The following is a 15,769-nucleotide window of genomic DNA, read 5'->3' as shown; positions in this document are numbered from 1 at the left end:
AGCCCTATACTGACCACTAACTTCCACAAAGCTAAGCTGGGCTGCTGTGCGGGAAACGGCCATTACAACGAAGCCTTTACAACGAAATCGTTAACCACGCATGCAGTACAACGCATGCGTGGTTAACACGAAAGCCTTTACCACGCATACCTGTACTACGAGGTTTGTAGTAAAGGTATATGTGGTAAAGGTAAAAAAAAAAGGGGGGGGCTTCGGGGGGGTCTCCCCCCCCAAAAAGAAACTCACCTGGAGTCACGTCGGGTATCAGCGTCGTTTAAGAGAAAACGGAAAATAAACTTCCGCTTTCTCTTAACGACTATGACGTCACCACGCTAGTAATTGTGGTAAATGTTATGCGTGGTGAACGAATTCCGTTGTAACGCATGCGTGGTAAAGGCATGCGTTGCAACGGAATTCGATGTAACGTCATATATTCCTGCTGTGCTATAGGAATGTGTGTAAACTCATGCCCGGCTAGTGACAGATTATGCAGACTAACAATATCAATCTTATTATAAAAAGTCACTGTCGTTTTTTTGCTTAAAGAGCTATAATTATGGATATTAAGAGATTAAATATTTTTAAACAAAAACCAACCTTGTGTGCACCAATTTGTTTTTAAGATGGCTGCTGCATTCCCACATTTCTGATCCCCGAGAAAGAATCAGACCCCTTGAAGGACACTGTCTAGGAAAGGTCATCTCTTGCAATGTAATGATGTGTTTTATCTCCTAAGGAAGATACAAAAATGAGTGTATTTTATCTCTCACGGGTATGCAAAGGTAACATATTCCCCAGCCCACGTCCTTTACAAGGGAATATATGTTGTGAAAAAGGTAAAACAAATAATTTAGGAAACCATTGTCGGCATGGCTTTTGGGAGATGCAGCTATCTTTTGTGGAGAGGAGAATACATTGTCCAAAGAGCTCAACGTTAAAAGGAACACAGTTTGTTGTTATCTCTGAAAGATCCCTCTTTGAGCAGGCATTGATTATTGTATTTTTATTATGAGTGAAAGCCTGCTTCCTACTGTCTGAAATTCCTGGAATAGCTGCAGTAATTGAAAGCATGAATTATAGACTGGAGCAGAAGTGCAATAACTTGAAGTGTCGGCAGTGGGGGTCGCAAGACTTACCAGAAGCGTATTCATCTATTTACCACGCATTGTGCTAGCTCCTGTCTGAATGTTAACAAAACGCTGGAATAAACTTGATTCCAGGCAGGGGACGGCTAGCAATGAAGTATCTGCTGCTTCTAACCTTGTCTTCGCCAATAAGGACCTCCGCCTTCTAGATGCGCAGTTTTCGTTCCACTGCTTTTGCCTGCACTTCTTCGGAGAGAGCTAGTTCCCCCATTTTGCGTGGCTATGTTTCAAGAACCAGTGATGCAGAAAGCATCTTTGTGAAGTTTACTTCCCGTTTTTATGTAGATTTCCTTTAATATAGCTCAGTACATTAGGTGTTTGTTGTCGACGTTTTTCTGTGATCAGTTGGGGTACAATTTTGAATACCGTCATTCTTCTGAGGTAGGTGATTGGAGTACCAATTTCTTCTGGGTAATAGTTACTGTCTACAGAAATGTATGTGAGCAATATTGCTTGGTTACCCAAGGTGTGGTTAAGTGCTAGTGATTGATTCGTCAGCAAGGTTGTTTTTATACTCGTTTGGGGTTTGCCACTCTTTCCAATATCCATAGTCTACATAAATGTTTATATCCACCTCTTAATTCTTCATTTGCGTTTGATTTTTTTTTTGTTTTACTTTTATTGCTTGGCATACTGTCCTACTTTTACCGTGTTATCCTTACATTTAATTACTTCTTTAAATTGTTGGGCCAAAGAGCATGAAATATCAGTTTAGTCAATCAAACAACTCATGCGGTCTGCCTGGGAGATCTTGTTTCATGTTGACTGTCTCAACAGTATCAACTCAAGTCATGATCAGGGCCTCTGGGGAAAAAGCAAAAATATGCAGCTGCGTTATTTTTTGTGCAAATATGAGTTTGTGGCACTCCACTTTTAATCCAAACTCATCTACATGAATTGTAAAGTTTAATTCTACAGGTCTTTCAGTTCTGCAAATTCTCACATTTTTCAGATTTAAAGAAAAAACATGTTTTTAGCTCGAATGGATTAAAAGGTATGAAAAGTTGCCAAAGAGAGGGTTCATTGCGCACTCACAACCTTCATTGCTGTTATCAGCTATTTGCATAAGGGTGTGGTGAGGTACAGATAGTGTGAACATTTCCATTTAATAGACTAGGGCAGTGGTTCCCAAACTTTAAAATCCTAACCCTCTTTTTAGAACAACAAACTTTCGCAACCCATATACCCTTTGAAGGACATGAGGGGCGATTTTTTTTTAATGTTACTAAAGCATTGTGTGGTAGCTCAATTATGTGAGCCTCATTAGACAGGGACTTCTGCACAACCCACATTTTCAGTCAAGAGTACATTTTTTGATTGGGCAGAAGGGGTATGCTGCCACAAAAAACTGCTTGCCAGCCACTGCATATGTGATCATTTTATTTATCCATGGTGCTGAGTTTCAACTTTCAGGGGCACACACAACATTATAATGCTGTAAAAATATCTTCGATAACTAGATAATTTATTGCTTTGTCTTTCTCTGGCAGCAGCACAAATGAGAGGTTAGCAGTCATTAACCTACATGGACGTTTAGGTCTGGCTTGAGAATGCAACGGACACTAACTTTTTAACCCGTACCAGGGTTCTCCAAAGTCCGTCCTGACGCCAGAACAGAGGTATACTGCTTTGAGCCCTTTCACCATTGCCGTGAATACTAGTCGGTGTTTAAGTAGTAGCCAATGCAGGGACCTAACTGTGGGAGTAATATGATATCTACTGTGCTGGTCACTCATGAGCACAATTTGATGTAAAAGTTTGGCTGGGTTGTCTAGCTAAATTGAGTTGCTGTAGGTCTTTGATTGAATTAAAGCCTGTTCCACATTGATATGCCATTTCGAACCAATGAATAGAAGGAAATTTTTTATGTTGTAGGTAGCATATGAGCTAAGCACTTTTATTAAAAATACATGGCCCTCTAGATGGATACCCAGATTTCACACAGATTAAGCATGCTCTGGTACAGGAATTGTAATCTGAAACCCAGCTAACTTGCTCCAGATATCCGAACCACTGGTTAAAAGGATTTCCATTTAATGGGATTTAACTTCCAAAAAGGACTGACCATCCACCAGCGCATCAGGTTAAGGCATTCTTGCAGATTTATGGCATTTAAGTACCTGTTATCTTCCTTCCTAAATTTAGATAAGCCAAACAACAACTAGATGTATCCCCATACATATAATATATAACCGATCTCTTCATAGAGTTTAGTGGGAGGTACTGGGACAACTTGAAAGGTTTTAGGATCAACCTTCGGACATCAAGGGGAGGGTGCAGACACCACCAGAGAGAGAAGTGCAAGAGCGAGACACAGGCAAAGTGAGAATGACGGGACACCCAAAATACTTTGTCCCAGGGCCCGAACGTCCTTAAACGGTCCCTGTGCGCATGCGTGCTACCTTCTGGCCAGAAGCGATTCGGAATCGAGGCCTGTATGCTCTGCCTCTGCTTGTTTATCTGGTTACCTTTTGTTTCTACATACGTTTGTACATGCAGCTTGGCCACCTTCCTTCATGCAGGCTTTTGTATCGTTACTAAAGCATGAAAACGTCTTGCATTCTATTTGTTTACCTTCTTAGCGATTCCTACTGCTCCTCAACTACGAGAAAGGAACGCAGCATGGGCGCCTCGGTCACTAGGACGGCTTGTGTTACAGCGAGCGCACTATGCTTGTGGAGTCTGCGTTGAAGAATGTGTTGTTGAAAATGAGCTTTCCTTGGCTGCAGGGGAAGAGATCGATTGTATCTCTCTAAACCAGTGGTAGAAGTGGGGGGGGGGGATCGGTGGGCACGGCGTGCCCCTACTTCTAAAAAATTGTTCAGTCCGATCCCCTACTTCTTGCTTTCAAAAAAGAGTCCCGGGACGGCAAGAATAGTCCAACTTTAAAACTTTTTTCATTCGCTTCCAGGGGCTGCTTGCACTTCTCTGTGAACTCCAGAGGCTGCAGCAGCCCCTCCCTGAGCTCACACAGACCGAGGAGGCCCATTGTCATTCCGATTGAAGCTGATTACCTCTTTCGAATGACAATGCGCCGCCCTCTGCCTTTAGCATATCAAGTGGCCCTGAGATTAGAGGTGATGATTAGAGATGAGCTTTCCCCAAGCAGGGTACTGTGGGGAACTTGACACCAGTGGCTATCTTGTGACGATTTGTGAGTGTGTGTGTGGTTAGTGGATGGAGGCGGCAAACTCAACCCCGGAATCTAGCCCCTGGCGCTGTTAATGTTCTACAGATAAGTGTGAATGCGTGGCTTGTTATCTTTACGATCTTTTTTTTAATTTAATGCATTTTTATGTAGCGCGGACTTTATCCGAAGGTGATTGCAGAACAACTTCCTCAGCACCGATCAGCCTCCCCAAGTGAGCTCCGTCGATATCTTGCAGACAGGATGCTGTGGCACAATTGTATCAGCAACTCCTGGCACATACTTTTAGTAGGGGGCTCACATGTGCGAATTTAATTACGTGTTACCATAGTGACTACATATCAGCCACTATGTCTGTTTTCCTTCTCTCACTTCATGGTGCTGCTGTACACTAACATTTATTCTAGTCAGGATTTAATTTCACCAGTGAAATGGGTTTCAAAACTTAGAAACAGATGCACTGGTGAAGTGCCACCGCGTGGTGCGCGCAGCCTGCTGTTTCCTTTAGCAACCTGCGGAGGTGCATTAGAAGAGCCAGGAGTGCAGCGAGGAATCTGTACACCATTATAAGAGAAGGGTTGGAATTGTCTGTATGACTGCAGAACGCCATGCAAACCTTTTTACTGTCTTTTTGTGCTTGGCTGAAAGTCAACATATGCAGGCCCTGGTGAGTTTAAAGTATATGGCATTGCCCTGGCTGAAATGTTAAATGCCTGTGTGCGTGTTTTCAAATGACGTGATTTGAAAGTCTTTCTTCTCATCGCTTTGCAGAGCAAAAGAGCGAGAACTGCATTAAACACATGAAGTGCAAAATAATGTTTCTTTGTGAATAATTTGAAAGAGCTAGCAATGACACGTTTTGACCTGTCAAGAGTATTGTCCTGGTAAACCCATAAGACGTATCATAAAAGTACCCAGCACCAAGCTTTTTTAACTTTTTCTCTTTTGTTTAATAACACTGTTCATTTTACGCTACACTATTGGTACCAGGCTTATCCTGTCCAGTCAACAATATACCATGCCTCCCTTCCTCTTTAGCTTATGCCTACTTATGTTTGCTCACTAATTGATAATTGGTGTCTTCATTTTACACCCCCACCACTTTCAAACTTTACCAGCCAGCACTGCTTGACACCTTTGTCAATGTTGTACACAGAGTGAAGTGCGCTGGGCAGGAGCAGTGACCGGACAGAAGAGGCGAAAGGAGAGGTACTAGGGCAGGAGAGGTGACGGGCAGGAGAAGTGATGGTGCAGGAGAGGTGACTGGGCAGGAGAGGTGACGGGGCAGGAGAGGTGACGGGGCAGAGAAGGTGACGGGCCATGAGCTAAAGCAGTAACCGGGTGTGAGTGGTGAAAGGACAGGAGCGGTGAAAGGACAGGAGCAGTGAAGGGGGCAGGAGCAGTGAAGGGGGCAGGAGCAGTGAAGGGGGCAGGAGCGGTGAAGGGCGCAGGAGCAGTGAACGGGGCAGGAGCAGTGAAGGGGGCAGGAGCAGTGAAGGGCGCAGGAGCAGTGAAGGGGGCAGGAGCAGTGAAGGGGGCAGGAGCAGTGAAGGGGGCAGGAGCAGTGAAGGGGGCGGCAGGAGCAGTGAAGGGGGGCAGGAGCAGTGAAGGGGGCAGGAGCAGTGAAGGGGGCAGGAGCAGTGAAGGGGCAGGAGCAGTAAACGGGGCAGAAGCAGTGAACAGGGCAGGAGCAGTGATGGGGCAGGAGCAGTGATGGGGCAGGAGAGGCGACAGGGCAGGAGAGGCAACAGGGCAGGAGAGGTGACCGGGCAAAAGAAGTGACGGGCAGGTGACATGACAGGCAGGTGACATGACAGGCAGGTGATGTGACGGGTAGGTGAGATGATGGGGCAAGAGAGGTGATGGGGCAGGAGAGGTGACGGGGCAGGAGAGGTGACGGGCAGGAGAGGTGACGGGCAGGAGAGGTGATGGGGCAGGAGCTTTACATAAACCTGTATTCCCTATGAGTGTTTGCTTTTTCCTGAATTAAACCTCAAATAAACATATCCATTCTTTTAATTAAATAACGTTATAAGCTGTAACGGGTCAGTAAAATGCTAAACGTACTAAAAATTGGTATGTTTTGCTATTTCTAGCCACACCCCTGACTCCGCCCACTGATTCTATCTTCGGTTATTCCCGCCCCCTGATTCTCCACCCACAGTTCCCCTACTTTTTTTTCCCCACTTCGACCACTGCTCTAAACAAAGGCAGCATAGCCCTCTGCTAGTTGATGGGCTGTTTTACAGCTCTTCTCGGGTTTTTTGTAAGAAATTTGTTTTAAATGTGTGTACTTTCGACAAAGGGAAAGGGTCAGATTGCTTTTGACATTACTGAATCAGCACTAAAGTAATTTCAAACTTTCAGTAAATTGTAGCTATTATTTTCACAGTTTGCGATTACGACACTGTGTTAATTATCAGCAAGACATGAACTCTGACCGCATAATTAAAATGTTCTGTTGACGGCCGACCTCCCTTGATAAATTAATTAATTTTTCTATAGTGCCTTACAGAAGGATAAACACGGAATGGTACAAATAGACCCTACTATCAGAATAGTACTTTAACCATTTATTTTGAGATGTAAATGTAATCCTTTTAAGGAGTTACACAGTCTCAAAATACCGAGCTCTTACAGTTGCTATTATTCATTTCTGTAGTTTGAAATTCTCACACTGGCCGCACATCCTTTTATTTGAATTCCTATTTACAGTTTTGTGAAACATTTTTATTTTCATTTGATTTTAGTCCTATTTTTCTGAAGGTATTTTGTTAGCGTTTCCTTTCATGTCTTTACACTTTTCTGCTTCCCAACCGGTTTTTGTTAAAATGTCTTTATGAACTTTTCTGTCTGTGGGGAAGAAGGTACTATACACAGAAAATAATAAAAATAAAATTTATCAGCCAAACGGACACGTTTAAAGATATTCAACAAACAAAAAATACAAATTAAGGTAGCAAAGACGCCAAGAGAAGTCACATATCTTACAGCAGGAGCACTCGACTGTGGAGTTTGTTTTTACAGGGATGACTATCTTTGCAGCTTACTTCCTTTTGAGCTGTGTAGTCCTTAAAGTTCGATTACTTGTGGACCAGGAACGCCAGTCTGCTTACCATACACACCCTTTGATTAGTGATTACCCGCACAGCAGTGCAGACTCCAGCCTGAACACCCACAACACATGCAAAATAGGTGTGAACGCTTTGCAATGAAGTGTGCTCAAGGTACCCAAAAGAAATGGTGTCACTCAAGCCTCTACTTCAACCTACAGCTCCACCCCTCCCTGCCAATTACATGCACAAAACGCCAGTGTACCTGGGCGTGTAATCAGCAGCGACTTGATAATTCAAGTGTTCATTGCATTTGTGATGGAAGCCCTTTCACCCTCCCTACAGTCGCAATGGTGTTTTCAGTTCAGGCAATTCAGTTTCACTGTATGCGAATCTGTTCGAACTTTCATCTGGTGCCAATTCACCGCAGACACATTTCATTGGCTCTTACCCTGCTTTGTAATTGGACTTCCAATTCCTGTGTATGCCTGGTCGATTTGTGCACAGCTTGTTTGTGATTATGAAAATGGATGTTCATATGGGCTCAATTAGTTCAGTTCTGAATATTTGGGAGCTAATTTTCAGGCATTTCATACTAGACCACCCTGTGTGATCCTGGGCGCATATCTGTTTTTCCTAGTGTCCCGTTTTGCAACCAAAAATAGGAGAAATAAAAAGACAGATAGATTTTAAGTAGACTTCTTAGACTAATAACAACATATAATGCGGGATACAGTTCCCACCACTTAGCCACCTCGTATTAAATAAAAATATCTTGATACTTTTAGTAACCCACAAAGAGTCTAAATTTAATTTTGTACTTGATATTAAGGGACAGTAATTAATTCTAATTTCTATTTAGTGCTTCATACCGCAATCCTACATATTCCACATAAAGCTAAACTAGTACCTCTCCACAAAATTCCACTTAACTCCATGGCTCATAATTCCACTCAATCCTCACTACATAATTCCACCAAACCCAATTCTACGCCATGCCACACAATTCCATGCCACATAATTATATGCAATGTCACATAGTTCCATTCCACGCAATGCCACATAATTTCACACAACAACACATCATTTCACACCATGTCATTAAATTCCACTCCACTTAAGGGCACTCCATATCACACAATTGTACTCCATGCAATTCCACACCTCACAATTCCATTTCATGCCACACAATGCCACACCATACAATTCCACAGCACTCCACACAATTCCATGTTAAGTAATCCCACCCCATACCACATATTCCACTTCATGACATGTAATTCCATGCCACATAATTCTTGTAGACTAGTGGCACATAATTCCATTCCACTGAAATAAACTCCACATAATTCCAATCTGCACCACACAATTCCACTCCGCAACACACAATTCCACTCAGTGCCACCCAGTTTAACTCGTGCCACACAATTCCACTCCATGACACATGATTTCATTCCACACCACATAATTCTGCTGCATACCACATAGTTCCACTTCCCTCAACCCTGCAGAATTCCACATCTCACAATTGCATGCCACGCCACACACTTCCAGTACACTGCACCTAATTCCATTCCACGCCACATATTTTCCCTTCAAGTCACATCATTCCACTCCACATAGTTCTACTCCACTCCATGCAACAACATTTCACCTCACATAATTCCATTAAAAAAAGCCACTCAATTCTATTCCAATCAACGCAACACAATTCAACACAACACAGTTCCACAGCACACAATTCCACTCCATGCCACACATTTACATGCAACCTAATTCTATTACATGCCACATGATTTCACTCTACGCCATATAATTCCACTCCACGCCACACGATTCCACTCTATGCTACAAAATTCAACTCCATCCCCACACAATTTTGCTACATGCCAAGCAATTTTATGTCTGACAGTTCTATGCCTCTACACACAATTCCACGCCACATAATGTTACTGCATGACACGTAATTCCATGTCACATAATTCTACTCAATGCCACATAACTTCTTTCCGCTACACATAAATCTACTCTACTCCACATAGTTCCACTCCGCACCAAAAAATATCAATCTACTCAGTGCAACAGAATTCCATGCCACACCACACAATTCCACAAAACACCAGATAATCCCATGCTACTAAATTACACTCTACTAGAGTTAATGGGGGTCGCCCTGTTTCCCTCGGAACCTGGGTATAAATATATAAAGCTACAGTTGGTTCTCTTGGGAAGCACTGAAGAAAGTTTTAGAACCTTATTTTTTTAGCCATACAATACGCATCAAATGTGTATATTTATCATGATTGACAAAAGCTAAATTCAGCACACTTTCAACTACATATCAAAAATATATGAATGTATTAATATTTTTTAGATCTTTTTTATCAATCACATAAAATTCACTTCAAAGTGCACCAACCAGTCTACACCACAGCACTCTACTTTGTTGAGCTTTACACTAGTCTGCAACAATCTACTCTACACCACTGCACTGTATGCCAATACACTTTATGCCACCATGTTCTATGCCAATGCACTCTACACCACTATAATCCACTCTGCACCACTCTACTCTATACGACTGCACTTTTCACTGCTCTACTCTGCATCAGTGCAATCTACGTCACTGCTCTCAACGACACTGTACTCTGCACCACTCCACTCTACGGCATGCAGTCTATGCCACTCTGCATCGCTCTACTCTGCAACAGTCTACTCTATGTTGCTGTGCTCTATGCCACTGCACTACTCCAGTCTATGCCACTCTGCGCCGCTCTACGCTGCACCAGTCTACTCTATGTTGCTGAACTCTATGCCACTGCACTGCTCCAGTCCATGCCACTCTAGTCTACTGAACTCTTCAGGTTTTAAATACTGCATCGGTTACTCCTTAATAAATAGCAAAACAATAATGGCTGTTTCATAGCAGTTTATAATACATTTTTAAACGTACTATGCAAACACAGTGCTGTACAACACAACTAAAATGGACTAAACCAGTAGATCTCACAGAGGCCTTGCCAATGCTTGGTATAATTGCTTTGTTGGGCTCCTCAAAATAAATAATGGCTTTCATTTTACTTGTACACGTTGTAGAGCGCTCACACAACTGGGAGCAAAACCATGCACAGTGGAATCCTATTTGAAGAAATCTTGTTAACCACATCTAACATGTTTAATCTCAGTCCTTCCACATTTCCAGTAAATATTTGGAATTCCTATCTCTTCGTTGTATTCTCGAACTACGTAATAAATCACTGTTTGATAACATTGATCTTTAAGTTTATAGGCTTTTGTTATGTTGTATGTTCCTTTAATGTCACGAGGTTAGAATATAGAGTGTAATGTGTTAAGAGTTCCATGTGGAACATCTGTTGGTATGCTGGGCTGTTGAGAGGAAGACATCGCTTCCCTGGCTCTCACCTGTTTGTCATTCTTATCTTATGGAATAAATATATATATTCTACAACCTCATCTTGTGGAGTGCTTCACTACAGCTTTTTTTGCTTTTTTTAACAGGATATAAATGCATATGAAGACTGCAAGGCAATGGCTTTTTGTGCGAAAATGAGAAGCTCCAAGAAGCATGAATTGCTTTTGACGGCTCCGGACAAAGGGCTGGAAATAGTGTTTTATGTCGCCGAGAGATCGCCATTGACGTACAGTGCCGGGAAGTACACAGCAGAAGAGCTGTGTGTGGAGGCAGCCTCCGAGTGCAGTGAGTACAGGCGCAACTCGCTTTTCAGAGAATTTGGAACTTTATTCTTCTGTTTGCTGCATGTGTTGGTTCATTGTTCCATTGATTTGTAGGATTTCTCATCAACCTGAAAAATAGTAGCTCTGCGGGTCCATTGTGGGCGTGCGCATTCAGGAAAAAACATATGCACACATGCATACCAAGACCAGCAAAGAATAAATGAAATGGTGTCTCCATCCACGAGTTATGTTATTGAAAACTTTTCTATACTCTGAATTACAAAGCTTCACGCCTGCATTAAAAGTAATACGATAAGAAATTGTTGTGTCCTGCCATGACTTCTTGTGACTGTTCAGTTTCTTGTGAGTGTCTTTGTTTTTGATTCAGGCGGTTATTTCTCTTTTCCTAGGTATATCTCCGTTGTGTCATAACCTGTTTGGCCTGTATGATGAAACGGACAAGTTATGGTATGCGCCCAACCACGTGTTCAAATTAGATGACTACACTTCCCTCAGGCTGCATTATCGCATGAGGTATGTGCAGAGGCCCCAAGCCCAGTATGCAGAACAAATGGTCCATAAAAATAGTCGTATTGTGTCTAGAAGGAGAAACAATTTCGGGGAAAACTGAAATTCGATAAAAAAAAGCCAAGAAATTTACAAGTGTGTTACAGTAAAATATTACAATACATCTTCTTCAATTATCCGATGCAGCTTCATAATAAGTGAACTGCCTTCCGCTCAGTGGTTGGATCCGAGCCACAAAATAGCTCATCTTCATGGATAAATCAAGACACTGCTTTGCCCTCCCCATGTCCTAATGCCAGGAAAAACTATTAAGTAGGAATCACATGCCTTTTTACACAAAATATATCTTTGCTTTACCTCTGTCATTCTCGTTACATTATGCTAAAAATGTGGTATATTGCCACTAAAATATTGGCCCAGCCTCAGGAAAATAAAAAAAGGCAGATATTTTGTAGATAGTTAAAAAAAATGTGTTTGCCATTTCATCAAATTAAGAACACAAGGGTGTTTCGAACCATACATCAATCTTAGTTTGCATTATAGCGAGACATATGTTTGTTACATTGAAATATGTTCGCCTCTTTTATCTCTTGAACTCCGCCATACTGACCCGGAAAATGTTAGGATTAAACTGTAACCAATATAGAATCTGTCAGTTTTAACATGTTAGTAAGGTTAACATTTCGAAATGTCGGTCTCTATTATAAGCAAACTGCATGTGAGAAAGTAGAAGTGCAGGCGGGTCTATTGCAGAGAAGACAGAACCATGGTACAATGCCTGGGGCGCGTGCTCAATTTACCGTGAGCCTGGAACGTTCCAGTACAAGCTAGCAGGATTTCAACATAGAATGGCGTCTAGCCAATCATGAGCCCAGATGGCTACATCCGCGCACCGTGCAAAACTGTTCCTGCTTAAATTGAGTGCTATTTTCCTCATTTTTAATTTCATTTTTGCTGACAAATCGGGACTACCAACAACCAACACTTATTTTCTGTATAACATTCCAGTTAACATCCCATTTTTAGAAGAAAAATATCTGCAGCGACTAAATCCCCTTTGAATTCTTTTTATATAAGGAAAAAAACCAGTGAATAATACAGATAGACTCAGAATAGGTTTTTTTAACGATTTATTTTTATAGTGATACTTTAATCCTTTTAGGGTTTACACAGTTTCAGAATATTGAGCTCTTAAAGTTGATACGATTAATTTCTATAGTTTGAAATTCTCACACTGGCACCACATCCTCCTATCTTTAGTCCTATTTGCAGTTTTGTGAAACATTTTTTTTTTTTTTTAAACCTTTATTTACAAATGCACAGTACACAGCGTCTGCCTACAACCCCGCAGGGCCGGCCGCTATGACAAAAAAACAGGCTGAGCGAGAAGTGCAATATGAGGCAGCACGTTGCTGGAGCAATCTCTAAAATCAACATTATCGGCAAGAGCGTAACATCAGACAAATAGGATAAGAAAGGTTTAATTTTATGTTTTTGTCGAAGTGAACACTAACAAACAAACACATGGTATCATAGTGGCATGGGTTGCTGGAGGTGGGGGGGGGGGGGAATGAATGTAGGAGAAACGACGATGGCGAGGGGGGGGTGGCGCGCGCAAGAGAGGCATGTGGTGAGAATAGGAAAGGAACGTAAATCACGGAGAGGAGGGAAGAGGGACCTCGTAGTCAAGTGGGGGAGAACAGATATCTCCACGATAAGCATTCCAGGGAGCCCAAACTCTGGACCACTTCCCCGGACGCCCCCGGGCCTCATATACCGTCTTCTCTCGGAACATGGACCAGTCCATGTTCTCCTTCCAGGCACTTAACACTGGCGGTCTAGGGGAGCCCCAAAGCTGCGCAATATCCCTCTTCGCGATCATATTGCCAAGGGTGACCCAAAGTGTCTGGGCAGCAGTGCAGTCAGACGGTTCCCATACATTCAAGAGACAACGACGCGCCTCTGGAATCAATGGGACCCCCGTGACACGGCTCATCACATCATGCACCCTGGACCAGTACGCTACAATCACCGGACATTCCCAGAGAACGTGGAGAAAGGTACCATCCATCCCACACCCACGCTTGCATCGACCATCCGAAACCAGACCCATTCGCACCAGACGCATTCCAGTAAGATACACGCGAAGGAGGATTTTCAATTGGACAAAGCGAAGTCGTGCAGGAATAGCCACCTCCTTAGGGGAGGACACGGCAGACTGCCAGTCCTCGTCGTCCAATTCAAGTCCGTCGGCCGTCCAGGCAGCCCGGAGCTTCTCGAGCTGGTCAGTTCTATTATTAATGAGCTTCTTGTAGATTAAGGAGATGGTACTGTCTGGGACGTGGCCATCTAGAACCCGATCCTCCAAAGGGGAGGACTGCGGAATGTCCGTACCGGGGGGGAAGACAGAAGACAAGGCATGCCTCACCTGCATGTACCGGAAGTGCTCCCTATCATCGAGCCGGTATTCTAGCTTCAGCGATTCAAAGGACTTAACCGCGCCACGTGTCCACAGGTCCCCCACAGTGCTAATCCCAATCATGTCCCATTTCTCAAATCCTTTCGTCTTCCACAGGTTGCCCAGACGTTCCGAATCATACAGTGGCGTCATACGTGTCAGTCTACCGCCCCAGCCCGTGGCCACCGTAGCGTCTCGCCATGCCCGCACCGCACATTTCGTTGGGCCCGTAAGAAGTCGGAAGGGGGCCTTAGAGTACAGCGCCCTATTAAAGTTGCCACCGGGCAACAGCAATTTATCCAAAGCAAAGGCAGGAGCGGGCTCCGGAGCGTACGTCGCATGGTTGATGGCACTCAGGTGTGAGGCCCAGTAGTATCGTCTAATGTCCGGCAGCGCAATACCTCCGTCGTACCAGGAGAGCGTTAGCTTGGACAAGGCAATGCGGGCACGGCCGTCCCAGATAAGTTGCCGCTGTAAACTCTCGACTTCATGGAAGTAACGAGCCGGAACAGGGTCGAAGAAATTTTGCAGGGCGTAGAGGAATCGAGGGAGCGACATCATTTTAAAGAGCGCCGCCCGGCCCAATGGAGATAAAGGCAGATCGCGCCAACGCCGAACATCCTGCTTTAGTCTGCGGAGTGGGGCATACAAGTTACGCTCATAGCGGACCGAAGAAATCATGGATACATGGATCCCAAGATACTTAAAACCGTCCGTCGCTACCAGGATGGGAAATCTGCGGGGGAGAGGCGGCAGAGTACCAGCTATGGCGTAGACACAGGACTTGGTCCAGTTAATGACAAGTCCCGAGTTTTTACCGAAGGACGTGAGGACGTCGAAGAGAACATTGAGCGACTTCTGTGGGGAAGTGAGATAGAGGAGGATGTCGTCCGCGTACAAGGAGACACGATCCTCAAGGTCAGGGGACCATCGGATCCCTTTGATCGAGGGTTCCCACCGGAGCCACGCGGCCAGAGGTTCGAGTGCCAAAGCGAACAAAAGCGGAGAAAGAGGACAGCCTTGACGTGTGCCACGGCCCAAGGGGAAGGGGTCCGAGCACCGACCATTAACCGCAACCTGGGCTAGCGGCTGCTCGTAGAGAAGCTTGACCCAAGCGATTAAAATTGGGGCCAAAGCCAAATTTAGCGAGGGCTGCCCATAGGTAGGGCCATTCAATAGTGTCAAATGCCATCGTGGCATCAAGGGAAGCGACTACTGCTGGCTCGGCGAGAATAGAAGCTCTCGCGAGGACACTATGGAGCCTACGCAAATTAAGAGCAGTGTTTCTGTGGGGGATGAAGCCGGATTGATCCGGGTGGATCAGGTCACAAATCACAGCAAGCATCCGATTGGCCAGCACCTTGGCGAGGATTTTGGGTTCCGCATTAAGGAGGGAAATGGGGCGGTACGAGGCACACCGGTCACGAGGTTTGCCATCCTTATAAATGACCACTATAGTAGCGAGGCGCTGCTCAAGGGGGAGGCATCCAGCCTCAACCGCCTCGAGGAACATGTGACGCAGGTGGGCGGCCATCTTGTCGGGGCAAAGCTTGTAGAGTTCAATGGGGAGACCATTAGGACCCATTGCCTTACCCGAGCGAAGGGAACGGATTGCAAGGGCAATCTCATCGACAGTAAAGGGGGCCTCTAGAGCAAGGCAGTCCGCATCAGACACAGTAGGCAGAGCAATGTCACGTAAGAGTAGCCTGGAGTCGGCCTCATCTCGGTCACTAACAGGCGT

At 44.3% G+C, this 15,769-nt stretch overlaps 1 protein-coding gene across 5 annotated transcripts in view; it reads left to right on the top strand.

The window, feature by feature from the left end:
• The window catches only part of JAK1 (Janus kinase 1), a 436,233-nt gene that overhangs the window by 150,097 nt on the left and 270,367 nt on the right, over nt 1-15,769 (top strand). For 4 of the 5 annotated variants that reach the window (XM_086953620.1, XM_086953634.1, XM_086953640.1 and 1 more), the window contains exons 2-3: nt 10,866-11,064; nt 11,453-11,576. In XM_086953620.1, coding sequence (XP_086809746.1) covers nt 10,866-11,064; nt 11,453-11,576 — 323 coding nt within the window. Of the gene's footprint in view, nt 1-2,653; nt 2,765-10,865; nt 11,065-11,452; nt 11,577-15,769 lie in introns of those variants that run through there. The other variant, XM_086953627.1, reaches the window with a different exon arrangement.

This window comes from Lissotriton vulgaris, chromosome 1_1 (assembly GCF_964263255.1).
Source record: "Lissotriton vulgaris chromosome 1_1, aLisVul1.2, whole genome shotgun sequence".
NCBI lineage: Eukaryota > Metazoa > Chordata > Amphibia > Caudata > Salamandridae > Lissotriton > Lissotriton vulgaris.
This window is presented reverse-complemented; position numbering and strand designations above follow the sequence as displayed.